This window comes from Ascaphus truei, chromosome 2 (assembly GCF_040206685.1).
Source record: "Ascaphus truei isolate aAscTru1 chromosome 2, aAscTru1.hap1, whole genome shotgun sequence".
NCBI classification, from domain to species: Eukaryota; Metazoa; Chordata; class Amphibia; order Anura; family Ascaphidae; genus Ascaphus; species Ascaphus truei.
In genome coordinates, this window is record NC_134484.1 from 64,026,474 (window position 1) to 64,054,096 (window position 27,623).

Consider the following 27,623-nt stretch of genomic DNA (forward strand, 5'->3'; position numbering starts at 1 on the left):
ATTGAATAGGAGATTACTCTAACGAGACTCCATTGAAGGTATACACTTGTTTCAAAGAGGGTCAGCATACTATCTACTGCTATATTAGTTTTATATACTGTATATGCTAATTATCAGTGTTGTTTAAAGGGATTGGTCATGGATTTAATATTACCAATCCCAGTTTCACTACCATTTTTAATTGTTACCATTAAAAGGTTTTATTAATATCAAAACTCACTTTATAATACTGTGAGTGCATTCAACAAGGATTTCTTGCCTTTTTCCACTATATATGCCTATTATCCCTATTGCACCACAGTTCACATTTTTTTTTACTAGGCTGATGCAGGAGTGCTTTCTTTTCCCTACCCCCCTCCCCCCCCCCACTTCCCTTCCTACCCATAGTAATAAATTGGGTAGATACTTATAAAACTTATGTTATCATCATACTCAGTGGTTGACAAATCACCCAAAAATCTACTCGCCGAATCAAAAAAATCTACTCGCCACCTAGTCCCGCCCCCAATCCCGCCCTGCTTGAGCGGCCATGAGGAGGTCGCCACGGGGTCAAATCCAGTCGCCACGGACCTGTAGTTGACTGGATTTGTCGAACACTGATCATACTGATCGCTACAGCAAAGTGTGGAAACTATTGTGATTGATGATACTGCTGATCAACTTGCATTCCCGGAAGAATTCTTTAACAGTTTTACTCCAACCGGAATGCCTCCTCCTGAACTGCAACTTAATGTAGGAGCTGTTATCATGCTCCTTACAAACCTAATGCCATCAAGAGCACTATGTAATGGTGCGACTTACTTTTACTCAAATATAAACACACATAATCAAAGCAAAACTGATCAGTGTCACACACTCAGACACGGTACTTATTTTAACAATCCCACTCATTTCATCAAACACAAATTTACCATTCAGTTTCAAACGAAAACAATTTCCCCTATGATTGGCTTTTTCAATGACAATAAATAAGTCACAAGGCCGAACGTTTGATAAAATATGCCTTTACCTACCTAAGCCTGTTTTTAGTCATGGACAATTATATGTTGCTCTATCAAGAGTCAGATCGCTTGATTCACTTAGTGTAATGTCGGAAAAGAACCCAGAAATTGACAATTGTGTCTTTAGAGAAATCTTTCATTAAAAAATATAAATTTAAAAAAATAAATAACCGTGTGAATATTTAATTAATAACCTTTAAGATCTGCTAGATCGGCATGTATTACGCTGGGTATAGCTAGTGTATGTATAATTTAGTTAATATTGTGTGTGTGTGTGTGTGTGTATATATATATATATATATATATTTTTTTTTTTTAATATACATACACACACGCAATATTAACTAAATTATAATCTCTGTTACATGGATGTATTGTGCCCGTATCATTCTGCTATGCATTGTCAGAATACAATGTACATAGGTATAAAATGTTATTCATATTTTTGTTATGTTAGAAGGTCATGAAGAAGAAAAAAAAAAAAGAGGGAAAGCACACAGAGCAGAGTACAGGGGATAGATACCGGTATAGTAGAAGAATTACATAGGTTGTATGTACTAAGTGACCTTGTGATTGCAGACTTGCAGACCGATATGTAATGTAAGTGCTTAAACAGTATGCACTGGAACTGTGCAGAAAAATATATACAGTACACCATGCAATGCAACTAGTATGGTTATGCAACTAATATTACTATATATTACTATATATTATATTGCTAACATATTTAGTAAATAATTGCAATGCAGCAAGTAACAAAGTAACTTTTATGTTTTTTTTCCCCAGACAGAAAATATCGCAAGGCTATGAATAGAAGTTGTGGTGAGTACTGAGGAACTACGATGAGAATCCTATCTTTGCTAAAATCTGCGAAATGTGTTTCTAAAATCTTTTGCTTGTGAAATGGCAAGATGTATTTTAAACGTTCATTAGCTTTCGGTATCAGCAACTTCTCTTTTCTATATCAGGTAAATATGTGAATAATATTCACTACTCTCACCTCCTTCCACTCACCCCTCCCCCTCCTCACCCTCTCCTCCTCCCCCTTATTTCCCCCCTCGACCCTTCTTTCCCCCTCTTCCACTTCTTTCCCCTCTCCTCCTCCCACATCCTTTCATCCTCCCTCTCCTCCTTCCCCCCTTCCCTTCCTTTTCCTCCTCCACTTTCCCCTCCCACCTTTTCCTTCCTCTCCTCCCCCCTCTCCCTCTTCCTCCTGCCGCACCTCCCTCCTTCACCCCTTCCATCCCCCTCCTCGGTCCTTTCCCCCCCTCCCTCCTTCCCCTACCTTCCCCCTCCCTTCCCCCCCTCCATCTTCTCTTCTCTCTCCCCCTACTCCTCTCCCTCCCCCTGCCTCCCCCTTCCCTTGCATCCCCATCCTCCCCCTCCCTCCTGCCAGCCTCCCCCCTCTCCAGTCATCCTCCCCCCTCTCCCGCCATCCTCCCCCCCCTCCGCCATCCCCCCTTTCCCTCTCCCCCCTGAATAGGTCAGCAGATCACACAACCTCCTAGTAGGCTGCAAAGCGCCAAAGCGGTCTGGGTAGGCAGCAGAACACACAAGCTGTTAATAGGCAGCAGAATCATGCAGGGCTCATAGCCTCGCTCATTTGCAGGGAGGAGGTCCAATAATCACTTAATAGATAATTACCAATTAGCCTAAAGAGGAGAGTCTCATGCAACAGAAGGCAGCCACACTCAAGGTCTGAAACAAAAACACGTACCTGCTTCTGATGTTCACATTGCATCATACAGGAATCATACAAATCCTGCATACATCTATTAGCATTAGCACTCTCTGCAGTAGATCTGACAGAGAAGACATAACCTGCCTTTTGGAATCATATGTGGCACCAGCACGACCTGTTTCCATACCCGTGGCCCGTACACTCCGGATTGGAGTAGCATCAAACGAACGCAGCGATATCCTCCACCCGCAGTGAAATCCTCTTCAGGTAAGCAGAAGTGTATTATTTCAGCTGAATACCACAATGCAGGGGGCATACTTTCAGCACAATGGCTAGGACCACGGATAAGCCCACACCTGCTCATTTCCCACTTACCGAATGAGCGTCTCATGGCATTTGGGGATGTCTTCTCCTTTGCCAGGGAAAAGGGAAGCCCGAGACTCCCTGTATCAGCAAAACAACAAAACCTGCAAAGTGATGTATTTACTTTTCAGATTTATTTCATTTTCAATATTTTTTTTAACATTCTTTAAATATATGCTAATTTTATTTCCTTTTCCCTGTATTTTCGGATATTCACAAATGGAATTTTTTTTTAATATTCACAAAAAATAATAATAATGTTTTCAGATTTAAAACAATAAGTGGCGATTGTATTCAAACTCTAGTGATTTCGCGAATATTCAAAATTGCAAATTCAACGTGGCGTGAAAGTCAACAGGAAATGTGTTTTTCCGTATTTCTTAATATCATCAGTCATGACTAGACATGGGCACATTTTTTTTAGCGGATCTGGATCCGCAGCAGATCGGTCGGTTCCTTTGGTCCACGGATCATGCTCAAAAAGGGCGATTCGCGCTTTGCGGATTTTCAATTATTATTGCCAATGCACTCCGCTGATTCCGCAATCTGTTGACGGATTTGTAGAATCCAATTCGCAGGTTCAGCAATCCGTTGGCGGATTTTTAAGAATCCGCCAACGGATTGCTGAATCCGCAAATTGGATTTTACAAATCCGTTAATGGATTGTATCCAACCGCGTTTTTTTTTATGAATCCGCGTGGATTCAAATCGACCAAATCCATTTGCGGATTTTACACAGCAAAACGAATTTTGGGGGGGAAATCCGGGAAACGGATTAGGGCTGATTAGTCCATCTCTAGTCACGACTACACCATGTGCCAAGTTTGGGCTCCATTAATATGCCATAACTGGTGTTGTTTTACATAAAGGGCCCAGTGTCGGGTCTGATTGTACTATGTGTCAATATCTGTGTACCAATTTGTTTCCTTGGTGGTGTACCAATGTAACAACTTGGAGAAAGTAGTGGGAAGGCTGCCTTTTCTGTCCAGATAACCTTTCTTTTTGCAGTTGCATGTCATAGGAACTCATCCTTTCTAATGTTCAGGTTCTCATTGGAGTAATCCTTTCGAATAAATCAGTCTTTCATAGCCATAAGATCTTGTTCCTTACTCTTAATAGTGAAAGGGGTAAGGACCTAATGAGTGAAGTAGCATGAAGTAAAGTAGTTCTGTCAGTATCTTTTCTATACATTTTGGTTTCTATCGTTTCTTGTTTATGGCATACTGCAACTTCTAGAAATGTGACACAATGTTTAATGTAGGCAGATAAAAATTTAATTTTGGATTGTCTTAAGGAAATTTCTACATTCTGTTAATGAGCCCTCAGTATAATACAATAATACCCCCTCCCCCCCGCAATACACACACAATAGTACTCTCCGCAATACAAACACAATAATACACCAACATTAATACACCCCCATAATACTGACAATAATACTCCACTCACACAATACACACAGACAGACTTACCTGGGGGTGGGGGGGGGGGGGGGTGCTCTCAGGCCTCTGGTGCTGCTCTGGTCCGGGTGTGGAATTGAAGTTGAGCCCGACTTACGGCCGAGCCATCTTCCGAAGCACACCTGCGGGAAAGGCAGGCCAGGCAGGAGGCCTGCAGCAGCTGGGCAGAGCTGGGGACCGGCTGCAATCAGACAGCAGTAGATGCAGCCGGACGCAGAAGATGTGCCTGCCCTCTGGCAAGGTTCAACATCTAGCGCCGGCCGGCCCTCAATGTGCACCGGGCCCGTGACTGCTGTCCCGGCTCTCCCCCCTTGTGGGCGGCCCTGCCTATCACATCTGTTGGGAGGCAATTACACAAATCTACCACCCTTTCTGTGAAGAAGTACGTCCTCGCATTTTCCCTGTTCTAGCACTCCTCTTTCTTTGGAATACATTTCCATCCTGTACTTTGTTGAATCTTTTAATGTATTTAAAGGTTTCTATCATATCCTCCCTCTCCCTTCTATTCTCTAAGCCAGGGGAGAGCAAACTTTTTACGTCGAGCCCCCCCTTCCCCTTTTTCATCCCAGATATTAGTCTGCCCCCCCCCCCTGCCTGATGTAATCCAAATCACATGAAAAAAAATAAAAAAACTTTATTGGTATACAATAAAAATGTGAATACAAATATGTAAAAAAAAATACTTGCATCTTGAAAAACATTTTTAAAACAGCAAAACATGACAAATGTTATGTTTTTATTTCAATCAGTGTAGTAATATAAGATAATATTGACTATAATTATTTTTCTCTCACCCCCTCCTCTCTCACCTCTCCTCATCCTCTCATCCACCTCCTCATCCTCTCTCTAACCCACCCTCATGCTTTCTCACCCCTCTCATCTCCTCTCACCCCGTCCTCCTCCTCTCACTCCCTTTCACCCATCCTCTTCCTCTCACCCTCATCATCCTCTCAACCACCCTCCTCGTGCTCTCTCATTCCTTCCACCTTTCACCCCTCATCTCCTCCTGTCCTACTCTCACCCCATTCTCCTCTTCTCACCCTGTCCTCCTCCTCTCACCCCCTAAACATAGCCTACCTGGCTTTGGGGGGAAGAGACCGCGGGAGTGGAGTAGGGCAGTGGCAGAGGAGGGCAGCGGCAGGAGAAGAGGACAGAGGGCGGCAGAAGAGGTGTAGTTGTTTAAAAAAAATGGTTTATAATAAATTGTCTTCCATGAGGCAGATCAAAAGGCAAACTTAGAACATTTGTCTACTTAAAGTCTTAAAGAATACTGATAAACAAAAACCTAGTATAAAGATAAGCTGAATAAGTAATCAGTTTTGTAGATTTATGTTATGTGGTAACACCCGGAGAAAATGTGATCCTATGCTACTGTCATTTAATAACATTACTTAATTATTTTAGAGACTGGTTTTGCAATGACTTTGAATTTACTGCCAAGTTCAAAGAATGACACTTGTTTGTACTTGCTGATTCTCACTGCTTCTGCTGTGGGGCTATTTGCAAATGGCCATGTTTCCATGATTTTAATAAAAATGGAATGCAACATTTGTGAGAGCTTAAAAAAAAAAAGCAGCAGAACTATTTCTAGAAGCATATCTCTAACATCTACTCATCCCTTCCCCCTCTAACCCTATTGGGACCTGTTGTGCGGCTGGACCAAACTCCACGCTGACGCCTCCTAACATCCCACCACCAAACCAAATGGGATGAACTGTGCAGATGGACCATACTCCATCCACCCTGAGGCATACTCTGTCCCAGAATGAGTAGCCCCTTTACCTTTTGTTCTAACATGCCCCTTATTCTCTCTAGATCAGGGGTGTGCAAACTTTCTGCGCTGTGCCCCCTAGCCTGCTCTCCACCAGTATCGCGCCCCCCCCCCCCCCTTACCTTTAATCTGGCATCAAATGATCCAGTGTTGCCATGGAGACGCATCTCCAGAAGCCGGCTGAATTTAGGTGAGTTACAGAGGCCTCGCGGTGAAGAGTGCGGGGCCTCTGTAACCGCCGCGCCCCCGTAAAAACAGTCTCGCACCCCCCAGTTTGCGCACCCCTGCTCTAGATTTTAAGCTCTCACGAGCAGGGACCTCAATATCTTCTGCATCTGTTTGTCCTTATTTGGATGTATGTATGTATGTATGTATGTATGTATGTATGTCTTTATATATATATTTATTTATTTATAAAATATTTTACCAGGAAGTAATACATTGAGAGTTACCCCTCGTTTTCAAGTATGTCCTGGGCACAGAGTAAAACAAAATAATACATGTTTACAAATACAGTTACATAAATGAACAAGGTATACATTATATACAAGACATTGCGTGCACAGTTAAAGAAAATATATATTATGAGCGTATGAAACAGTTACAGACCAGATTAAAGTGTGAGACAGCCTTAGATTTGAAAGAACTTAAACTGGTGGTGGATATGAGAGTCTCTGGTAGGTTGTTCCACTTTTGGGGTGCACGGAAGGAGAAGGAGGAACGGCCGGATACTTTATAGCGCCATTAATGTACATAGCGCTTCAAAGCAGTAATACACGTGACAATCATATACAGGCATACCCCGCATTAACGTACGCAATGGGACTGGAGCATGTATGTAAAGCCAAAATGTACTTAAAGTGAAGCACTACCTTTTCCCACTTATCGATGCAGGTACTGTACTGCAATAGTTATATACGTGCATAACTGATGTAAATAACGTATTTGTAACAGGCTCTATAGTCTCCCTGCTTGCGCATAGCTTTGGTACAGGTAGGAAGCCGGTATTGCTGTTCAGGACGTGATGACAGGCGCATGCGTGAGCTGCCGTTTGCCTATTGGGCGATATGTACTTACTCGCGAGTGTACTTAAAGTGAGTGTACTTAAAGCGGGGTATGCCTGTAAATGACAAATAATACAAATAATATATAATGGGAATAAGTGCTTCAGACATAAAAGTAACATTTATGAAGAGGAGTCCCTGCTCCGAGGAGCTTACAATCTAATTGGTAGATAGGGAGAACGTAGAGAGACAGTAGGAGGGTAAGTGCGTCTGCAAGGGGCCAAAGTTTATATACATAACTCTGTACCACCATTTTACCGCACTGTGGAATATGTTGGTGCTTTATAAAGAAACAATAATAATAATAAAAAATAATAAAAGGGGTGAACATATTCTGTATGGCATCATGAACGTTAGTGAGGAGACGCTCAGAATGTTGTTGAGTGGCAGTTGGGATTCAAGTAGGTATAGTCAGAGAGTGGGAGACAGAGACAGGGTTAGTTAGTGATAGAGTTTGCTAGTTAGTGGTAGAGTTACCTAATAAAATAAGGGTTAGTGATAGAGTAGGAAGTTTTAGGAATTAGAGATGTGTATATTTTTATTTTCTGTGGTTATTTATATTGTTCAGCAGCGATGGAGGCTCTCAGGGACTTGTGCAGGGAACATACAGACACTGCAGGATAAAGACACACTGCTGAGCAGCCGCTTCATGGAAGGACTGAGGGACGGCACACTGCACAGAATTGTGAGGGACTAGGTATACTATCATCAGCCTAAGAGCTTTTATGGAGGTAAAGAGTGGAGCCATAAGCCTGCGGCCACGCTGCCGCTGAGCGCGCTCATGTTTGAGAGCGGTGACGTCACCAACTCTCCAAGCATGAGCACAGGCTGTCCTGCATCATTTTGCAAGCGCAAGCAGGGTGTGGGGGTGGGAGGGGAGGAGGGGTGCGTGGATCGGGGCTATTTCTGTGTGTAATGTGTGTGTGGCTGTGTGCTGTGTGCATTGACTGCTGCTGATCGCGCTTCAAAATCAATGTTCTTTGTCTCCCCAAGCGCCGAGATTGGGAGAGCGTACATGCCCGTGCACAAGCACTCCGCGTGAGCGTGGTGGTGCAGATCCACATTCACTGTAATAAACGTGCCAAGCGCGCTCAGCGGCAGCGATGACGCAGCCTAACTCACTATTAGTAGATTGAGAGAGCGTGGGGACAACAGACTACGCCTACGGGAAGTAACGAGGGGGACACCCAAGCTTCAATTCCCAGGACAATCCTCTCTGACTCCAGGACATGACTCGCTGAACACAGCCCGAAGATAGGCCCCTAGTCACAGTACTTGATACAGTTTGTGATGGACAGTGGGAGAGCTGCAGTACCAGCTGCTGGGGCTGGGCAGGGAGGTCAGGGGGACTCTGGGGAGAGCAGCTCCTCAACCAGTCCAGGAGACCTGCGCGTCATGCAGGCCCCATCCTGCAGTATGTCACAGGTGAGGAGGGGCTGGGCACATCGCACAGAGCTTGGACCTGTACGGAACATTATTCTATGTACCTTGGATTTAGGAGTCTTTTGTTGTAACAAGATCTTTAACTACCTTTGACTAACATCATATGCTAAGTTCCATAACTTGTTTCAGGTATTTCCTAGCTACAAATTTCTCAATGAATAGTTGTGTTTCCTGTTCAAACGCTGTGTCCTGGTCACATATTCTTTGTGCACGAAGTAAGTTTTCTTTAGGGATATTTAAAAAATATATATTTTGAATGAAAATAATCCAATTTCAATCATTGTTTTAAAATCAAAGGTACTATATTAATTGATAGATTGTGGATGTCAATCCTACCTGTGTTGCAGTCCTACCAATATGACATGATAGCGCCTCCATCTGCCGTAGGCTCCAGGGATATAGAGGCGATCTCCCATGGTTTAATCGTAAGTCTTCCCCCAGTTAGATCACACACCAGGCAGGAGGTATATTGCAAAACAGGAACAGGTTTATTACTACAATAAGGTACAGGTACTCAGCAGTCACCTGCCGGATCAGTCTCATATTTCAGCTCAGGTATCACCGGAGATAGTCCCTGGACCGTCACTACGGGTCTACGGCACCCACAGCCGTCCTAGCTCTTCCCCACCTCCTTAGCGGAGGGAAGAGCACATGGGTAGGCCTCAATCTCAGGCTCCCAGTCGTGACCTGCCTTCCTCATGGGGAAGGAACAACACCTAACTTTAGGGCGGTCCTGCCCTTAAGTACAGCCAGAGGGCGGGCATCCGTTGGCCCAGCCACAACAAGATATGCCACCCCCTGCTGTCACTCAAGTGCAGCACCAAAGGATGAAGGGGGAATACCCATAATAACTACTGGCAGACCTGTGAATACCAGGGTTTACTGCCAGTCCACAGGGTAGATTTAGTAACCAGGGGGTACCCCATTAACACCCTTCCAGGGCCTCCCCCACCCCACCTCATATACATCTGTTCTTTTTTCTTCCTTTTTTTCTTCTTTTCCGATCCCTGTCTAAGTCATAGAAACCTTTATATATCAGTATCGCTGACCCAAGGAAATGAGGAAAACTCTCGAAAGCTTGTCCTATGACATAAATTGTTAGTCCAAATAAAAAAGGTATGTGTGTGTGTGTACTCCGAGATCTAATTTCATTGTGCTCTATTGTTAATATTTCCTGTGGAGTGTTTATTTTGTTTTTCGATAAATCACTCCTTGCCTAGTAAATGACCAGTTGACGTCATTAGGGGTGCATGTGAGGACACCTATTAACATGAGGCTGCACATGGGCTCTAGGACAGAATTCCAAATTCCAATGCAGCTCAATAAAACTACTCCTGCTCGCGCACCGGTTCCGACCTCACTTGTCCCCGCCCGCTTTCCGTTGCCACTCCCTGTGTGCCTTACGTAACCACCTAAGTCTCTCATTGGTCAGCACCGCCGAAAAATGGTTACGCAATCCTTCTCTTTCCACCCTTCCGTCGCCTTGGTAACCACCTGGCGAGTGTTGCGTGTAGTGCGCCTGCGCGTCCTGTGGGCCGGTGTAGGAGGCAGTGGCGGCGGCGCAGGCCGGATACATTCACTCGCTTCACTCCCCACCTCTTCCTCGGCGCAGCCAGGCGACTGCAGACCTAAATCTGTAATCAAACCAGCGAGGCGCACGGTAAGGAGGGTGACGGGGACGCTCGCAGGGAAGGTCGGTGTCGGGGGAAACAGCGGGAAGCGAGGCTGGTGCTACTGCTGTGCCAGGCAAGCATATGGTGGGACCATCACTTCCTCCTCCTCCTCCCCACCACCACCATGCGCTGCCTGGCGCCCATTATTCAGTCGCCCCCTCTGAGTGAGACTGATGTCTGGCCACTAAATGTTCCTTTTCTCAAGTTGCTCCTTCTTAATAGTCTTTCATTGCATGCAGCTGAGAACATTATGCCCCATACCAGTGCCGTCTGATAGGAGCTGGTATGTCTTTACGTGTGTGCAAGGAAGACCAGATCATAGCCAGTCTGTCACCTATCTCATCCATATGTATCATAGCGCAGGGAGGGAGCCACTTCCAAGGATCAACGGCATGTCAGATACTTGGATTCCAGGACACGATCGTACAGTGATACTCGCCTGTAGTGATCTGGAGTCACTAGAGGTGCACATGTATTTGCTTTACTCTGCTGTAGCAATGCAAGATAATGGAAAGCCAGAATGCGCAGGGTTTTTTTGGTAGAGAGAAAGCACTGGGTTCGTTATTTTGTGTATACTTCTAAATTGGCGACCATGTACACACCGCATACAAGACCTGAAATATACTGAATGTGCATAAAGTACCTTCTCTTTATTTAATATTTATTTTTTTTGTTGCAAATATATCAGTGCGTTTTTTTTTTTTTTGTTTTTTTTTTGTTAAGTTGCATTTTTCAGCTAAATATCTAACACTTTGGATACATTCCTCCTGCAGTTATCAGATTTTTGTTGCCATTCTTTTTGCAGGTTTGTAGTTCACCGAATTAATGCTATTTTGTTTCTAAAGGAATCAGAGTTTAAAGTAAAATGTGAGCGTGCAGTGTTATAGTGCAAAGATCTAGTAGCCTTAGTGTTTTCGTTGAACTAGACTTGTTGTAGGTTTGGATGCATTTAAGGAACAAACTTGTGTTTTTTTTTATTTTATTTATTTTCCCATAAAGTAGTATACATGGCTTTTGACACTTCACATGTTTCTTATACACCCTACACTGTATCCCAGGGTGTAAACATTTTATTCACCTGAATTGTTTCATTTCATCTGTAGGAAAGTTGTTTCCTCAACTTTACCCAAGCTGACAGGTTTTCCCTGATGCTTAACTGAAAGCTGTGAAATCTTAAAGAGGATCTCTCCCATTTTTTTTTATTTTTTTTTTATTTTTATTTTATGCACCCCTGATCTAGTACAGTGTTTGTCAACAGGGTTTCTGTGGGCTTTTCTAAAAGGTTCCCTGCAATTTTCAGGTCATTTGAAAATTGTACCAAAAACAGAAACTAACAATGCATCTGATCCTGAACACCCTATTAGGGAGGGTTAGGAGTTCTGCAGAATCTCACAATTTAATTATAGGGTTCCTTAACCAAAAAAGATTGAAAAACACTGATCTAGAGTAATTAAAAGGCATGTCTCTGGAAAATAAGCTTATTTCTTTGTTCAGCTGGTCATTATTTATTGGGATTCTGTATTGTTTGCCTCTTTGTGTCCATCTGGGTTGCAGACAGTCTTTCTTTCTAGAAGCTGCTTAGCTGCTGATCGCTAAGCAGCTGGTATCTTCAAGACACATACATTGAAAGGATTGGGTAAGCAGCTGCAGCCATTTAACAGACCCTATTCCAGAGGAAACTGAACATTCTTGTACATTATTGCAGTTGTATTTTTATCCAGTATTGCAGGCTTTTTTTTTTTTTTTTTTTTTTTTTTTTGTGGGTTTTTTTTTGTTGAGAACCGTAAGTTACTTTTGGTATTTTTAATCATCTTTGGGTGAGTGGCTTTATAGGTGTAATGCTATGTAGATTAGTTTATTCTAGATGTAATATTGTAAACCTTTTTCTAGCTAGTAGGGTCTGCCTTTCCTATAGCTGTTTCTGACTGAAGAACAAACCTATTGAGGCTTGTTGTCTTTATTAATGGTTGTCTGGCCACAAGTTTCTCTCTCGGACTAAACTGAACTAATAAAAGCCATACTGCACATCTAACTCGACAAATTTGTTTTTTAGTTGAATCTGTTGGCCAAACATGCTATGCGCCAGCCATTACATCAAGGTAGACCTTTTTTATTTATATTATATAGCAGGTTCATACACTACCAATTCTATAAGGTCATTTGAATTTCCTCCACTACATGGGGAAATAGATGAAGTAAAATAATGATCTTCCTTGATGTGGTGGCAGGCATCATGTCTTGGCCAAAAGATTAAAGTAAATTACACATCACTGCCATTAATGTTGTAGTCCAACAAAGGGACAGTACTAATCTCTTGCTAGTGAGGACTTAATTTAGTGTTTTTAGCAGGAGAGATGGTCTGTCTTGTTTGTTGTGAGAGTTACTTGGTGGTGGTTCATTTTGGATAAATAAACTGCCAGTGTAAATGTTTGTTCCACGTGAAATTCTAACAGATGTGTTTTATTCCAAGCTGTACACTTTGCAATCCTTCAAAATACATTTGCGGTAAGCAAATAGGAATTTTTTTTTTTCCATTTACCTCCTCCAGTCTAATTTTTAACTTGTGTTGCAGATATGGCTCGAGGACATCAGAAGCTCCAGTCGCAACAGAAAAATGCAAAGAAACAGGCTGAACAGAAAAAGAAACAAGGACATGACCAGAAGGCCGCAGCCAAAGTTGCCCTAGTATATACCTGCCTTGTTTGTAGGGTAAGAGAAGTGTGAAGATCAATAACTCGTGTTAGTCTTTCAATATAGCGCATTCTTTGGAGGGGGATTTTTAAGACCGCCACGGTAAACTACATTTGAAGGGGTGGTTTAAGCTATAAAGGGGAGAAAATGGTGTACTAGCAAATGAAATGGTTGTCAAAGCTATTATAATAGTTCAAGGATGGCCACTTTCAGGCGTCTGTATTTGGTTTGAAGGTTGATAGAAAAGCAAAATAAGAGTAAAAGCCAAGACACAAGCAAGAAATGGTAATAGGGGACATAGTTCAGTTCAGAGGCCACGCAACAATGTAAGTGGTAAGGAGGAAAAATAGGACAAGTTTGCCGTAATCCCCTATCAAGTCCTTGGACAGAGTTGGAAAATGGTGTACGGGGGATAAAAGGGCTGGTGAGTTTCAGATTGAAATAGAGAAGCTGTAACATCAGCAAATGGCTCACACCCTTTGGCTGCACCAAAGGCTGCCTTTTGGGGCAATGCAGATGTAGACTATTTTTTCACATGCTGTAACAAACACTTTACAGACACATACTGGATTGAAGACTTATTTCCAATTACTTCACATGGCATGTCGATCTAGAAGGACATTTAGTTGTCAAATATCCATGCTTTTGATGTGCATTTTTTATTTTTGTAAATATAACTACTACTGTATACACTATAAATTTCAAGTCTCAGGATAATTGTTTTGTGCAGGGAGAGGAGATTTCATTCCTTTAATATAGAGGTTCTCAACTGCAGACCTTTCCAACCACCTGCCTCCAACAGGTCAGGTTAAGGATATCCCTGCTTCAGAGCACAGCTAGCTCTTTGAGCCACCTGTACTGGAGCTGGGGTATTCTGAAAACCTGACCTGTTGGAGAGGGGGGTCTTGAGGACTGTAGTTGAAACCTGTTAATTATGGTTAATAGTCCTATTAAGGCAATTTAATTATCTGTGTGGCTGTTTTGCTTTTCTTGCTTACAATCAGTCAATGAATGCCACCATTTTATTCTGCAAAGTGTTTAATTGTATACCAAAACTTTGAAAAGATCTGAAATTTTGATTGGTTGTCTGACTACAACTTGCTCAGTATTTGAGTCATGGCTGGGTTTTTTTGTTTTGATGAAATACTGTTTTTTTCTAGACATAATTTAAGTTTATTTCCGCCTAGTTTTATTAAGAATAGTATCTGTTTACCTATAGCATTTTCCCTGATGGTTTTTTTCTTCCATTTTTATTCCTAAAAAGTTGTCCATACCATAAAATAATATGGATGCTAAGCCCCTTTAAAGTGTACTATTATCACTATCTGAAGATTAAATGTCACGGGTATTATTGGTTCATGTTGGTCCCAGTGGTGACTGCCCCTTTTTAAAGGGTTACATCTAGGTAATTTATGCAATGTATACGAAAATGACATCTGAGCATTTTTGAAGGTTGGTATACAAGCATGGTGAGCTGAGACGTGGAAGGAGTTTGATTTTCCTCTGGCTGCTCTTTGTCTTTCACTTAGGGTTAACATATAGAGATTTGCAAAACTTGGCAGCATTTTTGTTTCCTTTTTTTCACTAAAGGGCAGAGTGAAAATTTGTAAGCAATTCATCGAGCCATTAGTCGATAGGTTTGGTCGCTGTGCATTGCTATTTTGATAAATTCTCTAATCTCAATGTGCTTAATGCTGAGGCAGTGTCTATGGTACAAACGTCATGTGATGATGCATTTGGGAGGGAGCTCTAGGTGGGAGAGGGAGTGTATGCACAGAGTAGTAGACACTCTGCTAATGAATCACATTGTACTACTTAAATATTGGCTAGATGGCCTTGGCGTAGAGTTGGTTATCATGCCTGGGAAAAAGACTGCATAGGTCTACTAGAGAAGAATAGAAGCTGCTCCTATGAAAACTACAGCAATTGTACTTGATCTCGAGCAGTATCCTTCTAGTATGAAAAGAAAACGCAAAGGTGTGTTTTCCTAATAATCTGTACTGGCAGTGATTAGGAAAAATTGCCACCACCAGTGTATCAAGAAAAAGAAATGTTGGCAAGATTAGAAGTAGCCACCCATGCCAAATTAAGCATATTTATTCTTACTCATGGGAGAATGAAGCGTTTGAGTGTTTATGAATGGGAATAAGCATTGGCTTTTGGGTGTTCAAGAGCTTTGGCAGAACTACATGTGAGGAAATGGTCAGTCACATGCTGTCAGTCTGCATCCTATTCCTCAACAAAACGTACAACTGCATGGACTGGGAGGGGGCAGATGGATGCTATGGATTAGCTCTTCTCTTTTAAGGCCTCGGATATAGTGGGTGCACATGTCGGCCGAGCGATCTATAGCCTAAAATCCACAGCGACAGGGTGGCAGAGGCGTTGCCGTGATGTCACGTGAGTGATTAGCCCTCATTGGCTGAATGCTTGTGACCTGGCCGTTGCACGCCAAAATCATATATATTTTTATTTATTTTTTGCCTGAAAACACAGTTGCGTTTTCTATGGCCTGCCTCAGAGGTCTGGCCTGTTCACGCTGTGCAGTATGGACGCGGACTGAGAATGTGGAGGGCGAATTGGTGTGTGGTGTGTTGCAACAACTGTTAGTGGTTTTGGTGGTGGCAAATGTTAGGATGATCATTGATGATATTCAATCACTCTGTGAGCAGCAGGCAGCCATCTCATTGGCCATCACCACAACTATTTGCACTAGTGCTCCTAGTACATTAAAAAAACAAGTGACTGACTTTCCTGTATACTCTGAAAGTACAAAAACATTACACCACAAACAGCCTAGTTGTCCATCAGATGATGCATACTTAAACTGAAGGTACAGTCACATGTTTGTGCTGTGCCATTTTGAGGTGGGGATGGAACTCATCTGGGCACCTCTGCATTTATAGGACACAACCTGTCATAATAGGGCTACATGGCAAAGAAGTGAGAAGGGCACACGCAGTAGCACAGTTGAGGGATAACTCCATTCTTTGTAGACGAGTTATTTAGTGGTGGTGATCAGTCATATTCCTGATGGTGTATTTGGTTATTGTGAGGCTCTTAGCTGCTACCTGCAGTGGGCAACATAGGCACAAGGGAAAAGGACCCTCTGGCATGATTAGATAAACACGGTGGTGGACCATGTTCTAATAATGCAGTACATCAACTTACTGGTAGCAATGCTTTTGATGGGGTGTGCATTTATCGCTCACTCAGTAAGGCCCTTTGGCTGAAATGCTTGACGTTGATAAGCTGCCCCTTAGCTTTGTAGAGGCAAGGGCTTCAGGTACCTCCTAAAATATTTATTTATAAAGTATTTTACCAGGAAGTAATACATTGAGTTACCTCTCGTTTTCAAGTATGTCCTGGGCACAGAGTTAAAACAAATAATACATGGTTACAAATAGTTACATAAATGAATAGGGTATACATTATATACAAGACATTGCGTGCACAGTTGAAGAAAATATATATTATGGGCGTATGAAACAGTTACAGTCCAGATTAAAATGTGAGACAGCCTTAGATTTGAAAGAACTTAAACTGGTGGTGGATGTGAGTCTCTGGTAGGTTGTTCCAGTTTGGGGTGCACGGAAAGAGAAGGAGGAGGAACGGCTGGATACTTTGTTGAGCCTTGGGACCATGAACAGTCTCTTGGAGTCTGGTCTCAGATAAGTGCTGCATGTGGTAGGGGTGAGGAGCTTGTTCAGATAGGCAGGTAGCTTGCCCATAAAGAATTTAAAGGCAAGACAGGAAAGGTGAACTTTGCGCCTAGACTCTAGTGATGACCAATCTAGTTCTTTGAGCATTTCGCAGTAATGTGTGTTGTAGTTGCATTGGAGAACAAAACGACAAATTGAATTGTAGAGGGTGTCAAGTTTGCTAAGGTGGGTTTTAGGTGCTGAGCCATATACCATGTCTCCATAGTCAATAATTGGCATTAGCATCTGCTGTGCGATACGCTTTCTGACCAGGAGACTTGGGGAGGATTTGTTCCTGTAAAGTACCCCTAGTTTGGCATAGGTCTTGGTTGTCAGGGTATCAATGTGTATCCCGAATGTTAAGTGGGAGTCAAACCATATGCCCAGGTATTTAAAACTAGTGACATGGGTTAGGGTGGTGTTAGCGTTGGGTCTAATCTGGAGCTCAGTCGCTGGCAGCTTTAAAAATTTAGTCTTCACCCCAAATGCCATTGTTAGTCTTGTCCGTGTTTAAAAACAGTTTGTTTTGGGAAATCCAGTTTTCGAGTCTAAAAAAGTCAGACTGAAGTATGTGTTGAAGGTCAGAGAGGCTATGGCTGTGTGCATATAGGATTGTGTCATCTGCATACATGTGTAATTGAGGATTCCTTACAAGCTGTGGGAAGATCATTAATGAACACTGAGAAGAGTAGGGGCCCCAGAACAGAGCCTTGCGGGACACCACAGGTGATATCCAGGGGGTTGGCGTTGAAGCCTAAGATGGACACATGTTGGGATCTACCTGATAGGTAGGACTGAAACCAGTTTAAAGCATGCTTCCCTATTCCAGAGCTCTGGAGTTTGTTAAGCAGGATAGCATGATCAACTGTGTCAAAAGCCTTTGCAAAATCTAGGAATACTGAACCAGTGAGTTGTCCCCGTTCCATTCCACACTGGATTTCATTGCAAACTTTTAGCAGGGTAGTTACGGTGGAGTGTTTGGGATGAAAGCCAGATTGGAATTGGCTAGGGAAATTTGTCTTGGTATAGTAATCGCTTAATTGGGAGTGGACACAGTTTTTCCATGACTTTTGATAGTATTGGGAGAAGAGATTGGCCTGTAGTTTGAGACAGGTTTTTGTCCCACTTTTGAAGATTGGGACAACTCTGGCAGTTTTCCAGGTCTTGGATATGGCCTGCAGACAGGATAGAGTTGAGTATGGAAGCAATTAGACTGGCAATGGCTGGGGCACCAAGTCGTAGGAACCTAGATTGTAGTAAGTCAGGTCCACATTGGCTGCTTAGTTAATTTGAGTTGCGCTTGTGTTATCTCCTCTTCAGATACTGGGCCAAATTGAAAATTGTGGGCAGTGTTGGGAGGGGGTGGGGCTATGTGGGTACTCCGCGGTTTGGGCTGCGTTTTGCTAATAAGTTAGTGGCACACCCCACAAAGTAATCATTGAATGCATTTGCAATGTCAGTGGGGTTTGTCAGAGTAATATCACCCTATATGTTCAGCCTCATACAAAAAATATGCCCTAATGGCCATTTTCCAAAAGGCTGTTGTACACCTGTACTTGGAGGTTATTAGCCAGGCTTTTGATACTTTACAGTAGGAGGGTGCACTCCCAACACATGGATTAGTGGGCATGGCAGATGAGACTACATAATTCATACCGCCCATTGGGTGTGCTTTCCTCCCTCTTGCCAGAGGGGATGGTGTGGTGGCAGTAGTTTAAGGGGGAAGTGGCAGCACTTACAGGAGGCAAGCAGGGTTTTGATCCAAAGGCCCATAAAGCAGCTGATCTTGTTCTTTTGAATGGCATAGTGGCTTTCTATGAGGACAGGAGATTAAAGCAACCTGATGCCTGTATTCAATCAGGGCAGCCTGGTTCACGTTCCGTGCTTTGAAACGGGACGTTTGTCTGCAGCCATTTTACTGTGACTAAATGGCCACCGGTGATTCACCTCGCAGACAATCTGCTGCTGGAATCCCTGTCGGTCACTGCTTTTAAGGTGTGGTGTGGTTTGTGTGGGGTTTTTTTTTTTTTTTTTTTTTTTCCCCCACCCCTTCCCCCAGGGGGAACCAGACCAAAGCACAGTGCAGGGATAAATGTCTAGTGCAAGTTTTTGATAGAGAAGGAAAGTGGAGGTCTATTGTCACTCATTACAGGCAGTGGGTGACCGACACGAGCATACACCAGTGACCACTAGAAGCACAACAATCACTGATGGTATCAAATGCAGTAATGGATCTATCTAAAGTGTTACCCAACAGAGCCAAGGCCTGGGGGAACAACGTAATTGTACTGGTGATAGTATTGTCAGTCGTACAAGACTGGAACATGTTGCTGCATTTATTTCTTGGTACAGGTGGGAGGGAGCATGGATGACTTTCATGGTGGAGGTATACATGACCATTTTGCTCCCGTGTATGACCCTCTAACATTTATCCTGAGTTTGCACGTGAAACTGCATCCGCTGTCCACCAGGCAGAGTGCTATCTGAACGCGTGTTCAGCACAGCTGGGTTTATCATAACTCGACGTAGAAGCAACCTAAGTAGTTGTAGTAGTGTGGGAAGGTTTATGCTCAATGATTTTTCATTTCATAAAATTGTTACGCCGGTCCCATGTTACAATCTCCTGAGGTGGAAGCAGATTAAATGACAACATACATATTATGTACAATTGCTTCTTATTTTTATTATATACATTTGTTTCCAAGTGAAAATTAAATGTTTTGTATTGGCTGGGTATGATGGTGAATGTGGAGACTGCACTGGAACAGGACTATGACAACAGCCTATCTGAGCGACCCTAGGCCTACAGTTCATAATTCTGGTGGGGTTGAGCCTGTGGCCAGTCTAGGAAGACTGCTGGTGGTGGCATTTTCTGATCTCCCAATGATGACTGCAGAGTTGTAGACTCCTTCCCCATACAAATTATGGCAGTACATAGTGCAGCGAACCATACACCATTCTTTGGTGTGGTAGGCTAAAATGTCCATACCCTGGATGATGGGGACCCTCTTACAGAGGGTGAAAGTGGTTTCCCCCAAAAGACAGTCTTCCTGTCTCCCATCTTCAGTCATCACCAATGAGCAACCGCACCACTACTCCCTCAGTAGTGGCTTAACCTTGACCCTCAATCTTAATCGGACATTTAATCTTGCCGTTTTGCCATGACTAAGTGAGCGCTGCTGAGGGACCATTCACCGCTCCGCTGCTGGTCACTTACCTTCTTGGTGAAACGTCCGGGAGCCAAGTTAACATAAGGGGTTTTAGCGGTTAGGGTAGGAGGTTAAGGATGGTGTGTTTTTTTTTAGGCTAGTATTAGAGTTTTTAGGGTAAGGTTAGGGGCTTACATTGGCGGTGAAAAATCAGCACAGTGAGTGTCGGCTAAACACTTGCAGCGATCAAATGTCTTAGACAGTCCCTCAATTGCCCCTTTGTGTGCTGCGTTCCTCAACTAGCACAATATTGTAAGTAGTAACGAGTGCCACCGTACTGACTGCCAACGTTGTGTACACTGCCTCACTCCCCATGCCTGACACTGGCTCAAACAATGAGGTTGAAGGGTACACCTTCACTAGTTTCTGCAGCACCTCTGCCTCCTTGGATAACATACTCCTAAAACTGAAGGTGCTTGGGATAGTGGCAATGTGCTTTCCACGTCCACTCTTTCCCATACTGCTGCTGATGTGGTGGCACTGGTGCTACTAATGGTGGTTTGTGTCTCAAGATAGCTTAACTTTTTAAACTGGGTCAAATTCTCTCGCTAACACACATCAAAACTAATACAATCACTCTAACTTCCAACACTCTGAATGCCAGTCTTATAACACTGCAAGTAGAATCACATTACTTCTGACTCTTGACCCTCTGCTTTTGCACATGCTAACAATCAAGACTAAAGCAAATGTAGTAGCTCGCATGACCCCTTAAATTTGCCTGTTTTCGCTAAATGTTGTATACTTCCAGTTACAGAACACTTTGCTTTCCTGGTTCTGCAAAACTTATGTTGCAGTTTTGCTGGCTGTCTGGCAATATCTTGCTGAAAGCTTGCTAATTTAGTGTGTTTATTGGCCCTTTTTTAAGGCTTGGCAAAACTGTTCATATGGAATCTAATTTAAAAAGGTAAATGATTTGATAGTTTCACAAATCTCCAAGTGCTTGCATAGCCAGAGCTGCTCTCTCCCTTTGGTTTTTATTGGTTCTCTAATACAGTACGTACAGGTTGGGATAAGAGTAAAGAAAAAGTTGGCTTGACAAACACTTCCTGAATCAGGGGCCACTTAGTAATTCAACTTGTAATTTCATCCTCACGTTCTCCCCTGTCCCTACTAAAAAAAAAAAAAAAAGGTAAAGTACAGGCAGCAGTGTTCATGGGGTCTGGCACTCCAAAGTTGTGATATTTTCAGTAGGTACAAATGTAGCCAGACTTTTTTTTAATTATCGGTTGTCAGAAAGCTGTGGGAATGCAGCAAAGTTTAAAAGGGTGTAGGTAGGGCGGAGAGGTACGACCAGTTTTTTGCATGCATGGGGTGTGTTGGTGATTTTTTTTTTTTTCTCTTTTCCCTTTCGGGGAGGGAGAGAGAGGGGGGTTGGCTCCATGTAAGGAACGTATTGCTACATTTGCAGCTTAAAACCAGAGACATAACATAAAACACAGACACAGCTCAGTGGTACAGTGCCTACATATACATATACATGTATAAATAAAATGGTCTTTTAGTTTAACATTTTGGTCAAATTGTTGTAAGCCCCTGAGCCAACTGCACGGCAGACCACATTTCAAGGGTCCCTAACACTAATATAGATTCTTACTATAGATTATTAATAACCTGTGCATTGCCAGAAAGAATGATTTATAGTAAATCTGTCAATATTAGTTGCAAAAGTTTTAAGTCTCTCAGGGGAACTTGCCTGCTTACAGTGTGATTGTGACAAATCTAATACAGAGTGCTTTTCCTGGTAATGTACAGGTTAATAAAAGCTTCAATCAGACTTAGAACTTTTGCAACTAATATTGACAGATTTACTATAAATCATTCTTCCTGGCAATGCACAGGTTATTAAGAATCTATATTAGTGTTAGGGACACTTTGATATGTGGTCTGCCGTGCAGTTGGCTCAAGGGCTTACAACAATTTGGCCAAAATGTTAAACTAAAAGACCATTTTATTTATTTGTTATTTATACATGTATATTTAGGCACTGTACCGTATATAAGTTTTTCTGGATGTGCACTGAGCTTTGTCTGTGTTTTATGTTATGTCTCTGGTTTTAAATATATAGATATAGATATAGATATAGATAGAGCCATGCTCAGTAGCACCTCTGAAACTTATATGCTTATATATAAATGTTGTGGGTATTTTGGGGGTTCAATATGAGCTTGTAGGTGTTCTGTATGTTTTACATTTGTAGCTTACAAAGAGCTCTTGACCTCTTAAAGTGCAATCTCTGTAGGGTGTTTATTGAATATAAGAAAATTAGAACACTATGTAATACTGTATAGTATGTGTCTTGTGATGTATTCACAAGTACAATGTGATATTCTGGCTTGTCAAACATGGATTGATTTCTGGTTCAAAAATGTAAACGAGAACCTAGCATAAGCCTGTTTCTCAATAGTAATAATCCGTGTTCGACAAACCTATACATTTGCACGCCCTGGGCGAGTGGATTTAACATCGTGGCGAGCTCCTATTGGCCCAAGCAGCACACGTGGTACTAGGTGGCGAGTAGATTTTTTGGTGATTTGTCGACCACTGGTAATCAGAAAGGTAAAATACTAACAGAATTTAAAATGAGCCTTCAATTTTCTCTGGGGCACTCGCACTCCCTAAATCCAAAAGCATAGGGCAATGGGAGCTAATTGTGATTTTGAGGACACGGTATTTGGAGTGACGCCGGTAGAAGCCATCTGATCCTGGAAATGGCGTTTGGAGGCGATGGGCAGTCACAGGTTATCCATCAGTGGTGTAGATCTTATTTTGGACAGCGGCACAGTGCGATTGACCCAGAGACCATAGAAGGCTAATTTTAAACTGCTCGTGAGTGTATTTTGCTCTTTGATCTTTATTATTGAAGTATTGTAAATGGTATGCCATATTTTCTATCGTTTAACCTTTTTTTTGAAGATTGAACCAGGAATAATCCAATCCATATTTGATTAGCCTGACTATCACATTGTACATGCGAGTGCATATAAATATCACAAGACACAATTTTATTTATACAGTATTATAGTGTTTTGGTTTTTCATATATACTCTGGAGAGATTATAAAGCGCAAATAGAGGGCTGTTATCAAGAATGGATAGAAAAGTTTGTATACGAATTGCTGCATCTCATTTACGTGTTGTACAGTATTTATCTATCCCCTTGTAAAGATTACACGTGGGTTCCCAGGTGCACTTTTCTTTGCTTTTTGTTCACTATACCTTTTCTAACTAGGTCACTTTTGTATCTCATACAATTTTTGTTTTCAGTATTAATTTTATAACTTCCCCCCCTTTTTCCAGTAGTGAAGCCTGTTATGTTTTACTGTAGTTATGGGTTTGTTGTATATTGTCTTGCTGTGTATCTTTTTTTTTTTTTTTTTTTTTTTCCTTAGAGAAGGGATACCTTAAAAAAAAAAAAAAAAAAAAAAAAAAAAAAAAGAGAGAGAAGAGGGGTACATTGTATGTATCAATCTGGTAATAACAGTTTGGGGGTGGGTGAGGGAAGGGGGGCAGCATTTGTAAATATATAGTATAGTGGGCAACAATTTAAATACATTGTGAAACACACTGTTCAGAGATTATTTTAGTCTAAATATGGGGATATACCTGCGTGTTGAAACCAAGGGGCCCAAGTCTCCGAAAATTGTGAGGTAGAGCCATTCAGGTAAGCTGAGTTTCCCCCCCCCCCCCCCCCATATAAACTATATGCAAGGTTTTGTTTATTTGGTTCAGAGATGGAGGGTTGGGTTGTTTCCAATTCTTGGCAATTGTGCACCTAGTGGCATTCAACGTTTGAGATAATTTTGGCGTTTTTGGTTAGCCATTGGTTTTCCTAGCAATATGTATATTGGATCCTGTGGTACTGTGATCCCTAAGGTATGTATGTACACCCCCCCCCCCCCCCATATTGATTGGATCTTGGGGCATGACCAAAATATATATGCAGTATATTCTCCCATTTCACAATGCCAACACAATGGGGAGGCACCTGGGAGAAGAGTGTAACCTAGTAGTCATATACCATCTAAATAAATATTAGTTTGTAGATATTCGCCTTGATCACAACACAAGATGAGTTTTTGGAGGCAGCCGCCCAAATATCTTTCCATATATCGAGCTCCATGCTGGTATTGAAATCTCGCTCCCAAGAGATTATATACTTGTCAGGGGTTTGGCTTCATTTAATAGGGGGTTAGATTATGTATATCTTGGAGGTAATACCTTTTTGTGAAGGGCTGGTGTATGCACCAGTCCTCGTATGGAGTCAGCTCATGTGATTGGTTTGTAAGTAGATTGGAGAGATTTGCAGAAATCTGAAGAATTCAGAGGAGGGAATACCGTGACTTGTTTGTAATGACGCAAATGATGGACCTTCCCACGGATAAGAAATATATCTATATCAACTCGGCACACAGCACCCACTGCCACTCTAGGCATTAGGGGAAATTCATGTTTACATATTCATTTTTTTTTTTTTTTTTTTTAAAGAATATTTTAAGACAAACTCATTGAGACAAGTGATTCTTTTTTTTTTTTTTTTTTTCCCTTTACATTTGATCTTTTATGAACTGTTTGTTTTTAGGGATGCAACTTTGACTGGGTTTTTTTTCTTTCTCTTTTTTTTTTTTTTCTTTGAAGACTCAGATGCCAGACCCCAAAACATTCAAGCAACACTTTGAGAGCAAGCATCCGAAGGTCCCTCTTCCTGCAGAATTGGTTGGGGTTGAGGCATAGATCAAGAGGTGAGTTCGGAGACAATAATGAAAGTGTGTGTAATCCTGTGCTTGAGTTAAACACGCATAATATCCAATTGCAAATTTCTTTGCATCGGGTATTTTCCTTTTTAGTGCCTGTAATATGCATGTTGGTTAGCATAATACCATCTTTACTTTTAGTGATTGGGGGGGAGTGGCATTTTATAAACTTGCTACTTCACGTTTGAGCTTTCCCGTCTTGTGAGGCAATCGCGCTGGAACAACCGTCCTTCACAAACTGTTTTGTGGCGCTGATCTTGTACTAGCTTAAAAAAAAAAAAAATTAAACCAATAACCATAATAAAGCAATAGTAGATTAGTAGAAGCTTAACTTTTTAGGATAAACGTTCATATGATAAATGTAGATTTAAAAAAAATTTTTTTAATGGTAAATGATCTTGCAGTATGTTTTTTTTTTTTAATGCATCAAAATGTTCATTAGTCTGTTATACAGTATATTTAAAGCCTTATAGGAAACACCCTGGCAGCAGTCCTATAAATATTGTGACTTGTAGACACAATGTGCGACATGAGCTTGAACAACTTAACTTTGATACTGGAATTTTTTTTTTTTTTTTTTTTCAGGGAATTTCTTCAAATGTATCGACTGTTACCATACAAAAGATTCATCTGAAATGGAGCTTCAGAAACATCCATATTTCTATGCAGTCCCATTAATGGGATTCATTCACAGACCTCTAAATGTACAGTTATTTACTAATTTGTAAATCTTAAGTCGGGCAATTCTCTCAAATTTTTACAACTGTAATTATATTGATTTGATGTCCATAATGTGTATAATTTGTTCAATAAAAGTAGTACCTTGATTTTTACCATATTTGTTGGTGTTTAATTTGTAGTATTTAACATATACACAGATATCTGGGGGGAAAATGACCCTATACAAATGTTTAACCATTAATAGTTGCCATGCCAAATTTGTATAGTGTCCTAAATCACATCAGTACTGGTGGATGTAACAATTTAAAATATAAGTAAAGACCTTGATGGTGTTAAGAGTTGTCCTTTCTGCTCACATGTTAAACCAACATTTACAATGGTGTTGGAGCACCATCTAGATGGAGAAAAGGTGCAGGGCACAAAAGATTTGTAGTGGTGACAAGGGTGTAACTAATTGGCAATCTCGGAGAATGTAGATCCCTTTAAATGAAGGGAGCCAGAAGCATTGTAAATAGTTTGTCAATAGAGTTTTTCTTATGATTTTGTAAAAACATTAAATGAGTCTCTGTGGTAAGAGGTAGAAATCTGGAAAGTGTCATCTTTGTGTGGTTTTAATTTTTTGGAGTGTGGCTTATTGTAATACATTCATCACAATCTTCACCCTGTATATTTACCTAATTTTCCCCTTTGGAAATTACACCAGTGACATGTAGCTAGTTTCACCAACAAGTCATTGCATGTGAAACTTTAGAAACATTTTATCTCTAGGATGGGTCCCCTCGGGCAATTTTCTCGGTATATAATTTGCACACACAAAAAGCCGGAAATGGGGCATTCTCACTTTATTCAATGTTTTAAAAGTAACGCTGCATTACGTGTGTGTATATGTATAGATCATTTCTTTTTATTTTTTTTGCGTGACGTGTGTGTATAAAAGTCAGAACCGTACAAAATTGAAATATGAGCATTTAACTAGGCATGAGATGGACTACTACCACTACTACCTGCCTCCTGCCTCTCCCTCTGCCTGCAAGCAAAACTCAAGTCAGAAGATGGTCAAAGCAGTCCTGGAGTGCTCTGCCTCGCTCCCTGTCCACACTGCTGCTGACCGCGCCAAGTGTTTTCAGCACAATCCATTTAAATCTGTCTGGTCACACTCACATGGTGGGCGCTTGCTGAGACCGATTTTAAAATGGCGTTTGAGGGGTCCATGACCTCCTCAGCCAATCAGCGCCAGTCACTTTTAGGCCACGCCCCCTCCCACATATAGAAAGTTGCCAGACACATTGTGCTCATGCTTGGAGAGTTGGTGAAGTCCCCACTCAAGCATGAGCACAGTCAGCGGCACGGGGGACGCAACCCAAGTCTTAAATGCTCTCCCATAACCCCTTCTCCCTTTCTCCCCCCCCTCACACCCCAGCAGACTAAGCAGCACTGACTGACAACACCGTGCCCCAATGCTTTGCTGACAATGCTAGTAAAGCAGGATAGGGTGCCAGTCTCTGCGGTGACAGATTGTAGCCTGAGTAAGATGTACGACTTGCACGTAAGTAAACAATCTCTAAAAATAGTGGCATTGGCAAAAAATGTGGTGTCAACCTGTGGAATTGAGCTAACCATATGGTATACATAAGAAATGTTAAAATGGAGTGTGTGGATGAGTGAATTACAAACTGGCTGCCCCTCTTTTCTATCTTTCTTTGCCCCACTTTTTTTTTTTTTTTTTTTATGTGAGCTTTAAATGTGGAATTATTGGTCATCTGTATACTAATTTCTGTACTGCACTGATACACATTTGGAAACTAGACACCTTTATATTTTTCCTTGTAACATTTAATTTTATGGAATAGAAGATAAAATTACCAAGTCCCACGGTTTGCACGGCCCCTGCTCAGGGCTTTGTTTTCTCATCTGCTGGTGTGTGTGTGTGTGTGTCACCATTAGTTTGAACTGGCATAGGAAGGATACAATTTCCTACTGCCAATTCCTTGTCTAGTCTTTCCTTGCCAGAAAATTTTTCCTACTATTTTTGTTTTGTTTCTTTGCAAGACTAACTGCTGTATGTGGCTGTAGAGTGGCTGATGGAATCTGATTTAGTTTAAAGTTTGCTACCCCCAACTGGGCTGAGCTTA

At 41.8% G+C, this 27,623-nt stretch overlaps 1 protein-coding gene across 3 annotated transcripts; it reads left to right on the top strand.

Annotated features, from left to right (window-relative positions):
* The first annotated feature begins 10,212 nt into the window (after positions 1–10,212).
* ZNF706 (zinc finger protein 706) lies at positions 10,213–25,643 on the top strand. Of its 3 annotated transcripts, none has more exons than XM_075582583.1 (4): positions 10,213–10,540; positions 13,029–13,165; positions 24,695–24,798; positions 25,396–25,643. In XM_075582583.1, the coding sequence occupies exons 1-3, from the start codon at positions 10,228–10,230 to the stop codon at positions 24,788–24,790; spliced, it is 546 nt and encodes a 181-aa protein (XP_075438698.1). In that variant the 5' UTR covers positions 10,213–10,227; the 3' UTR covers positions 24,791–24,798; positions 25,396–25,643. The 3 variants fall into 3 exon arrangements, with proteins under 3 accessions (XP_075438698.1, XP_075438699.1, XP_075438701.1); XM_075582584.1 differs by having other exon boundaries at positions 10,305–10,443; XM_075582586.1 differs by having other exon boundaries at positions 10,508–10,529.
* The last annotated feature ends 1,980 nt before the right edge of the window (positions 25,644–27,623 follow it).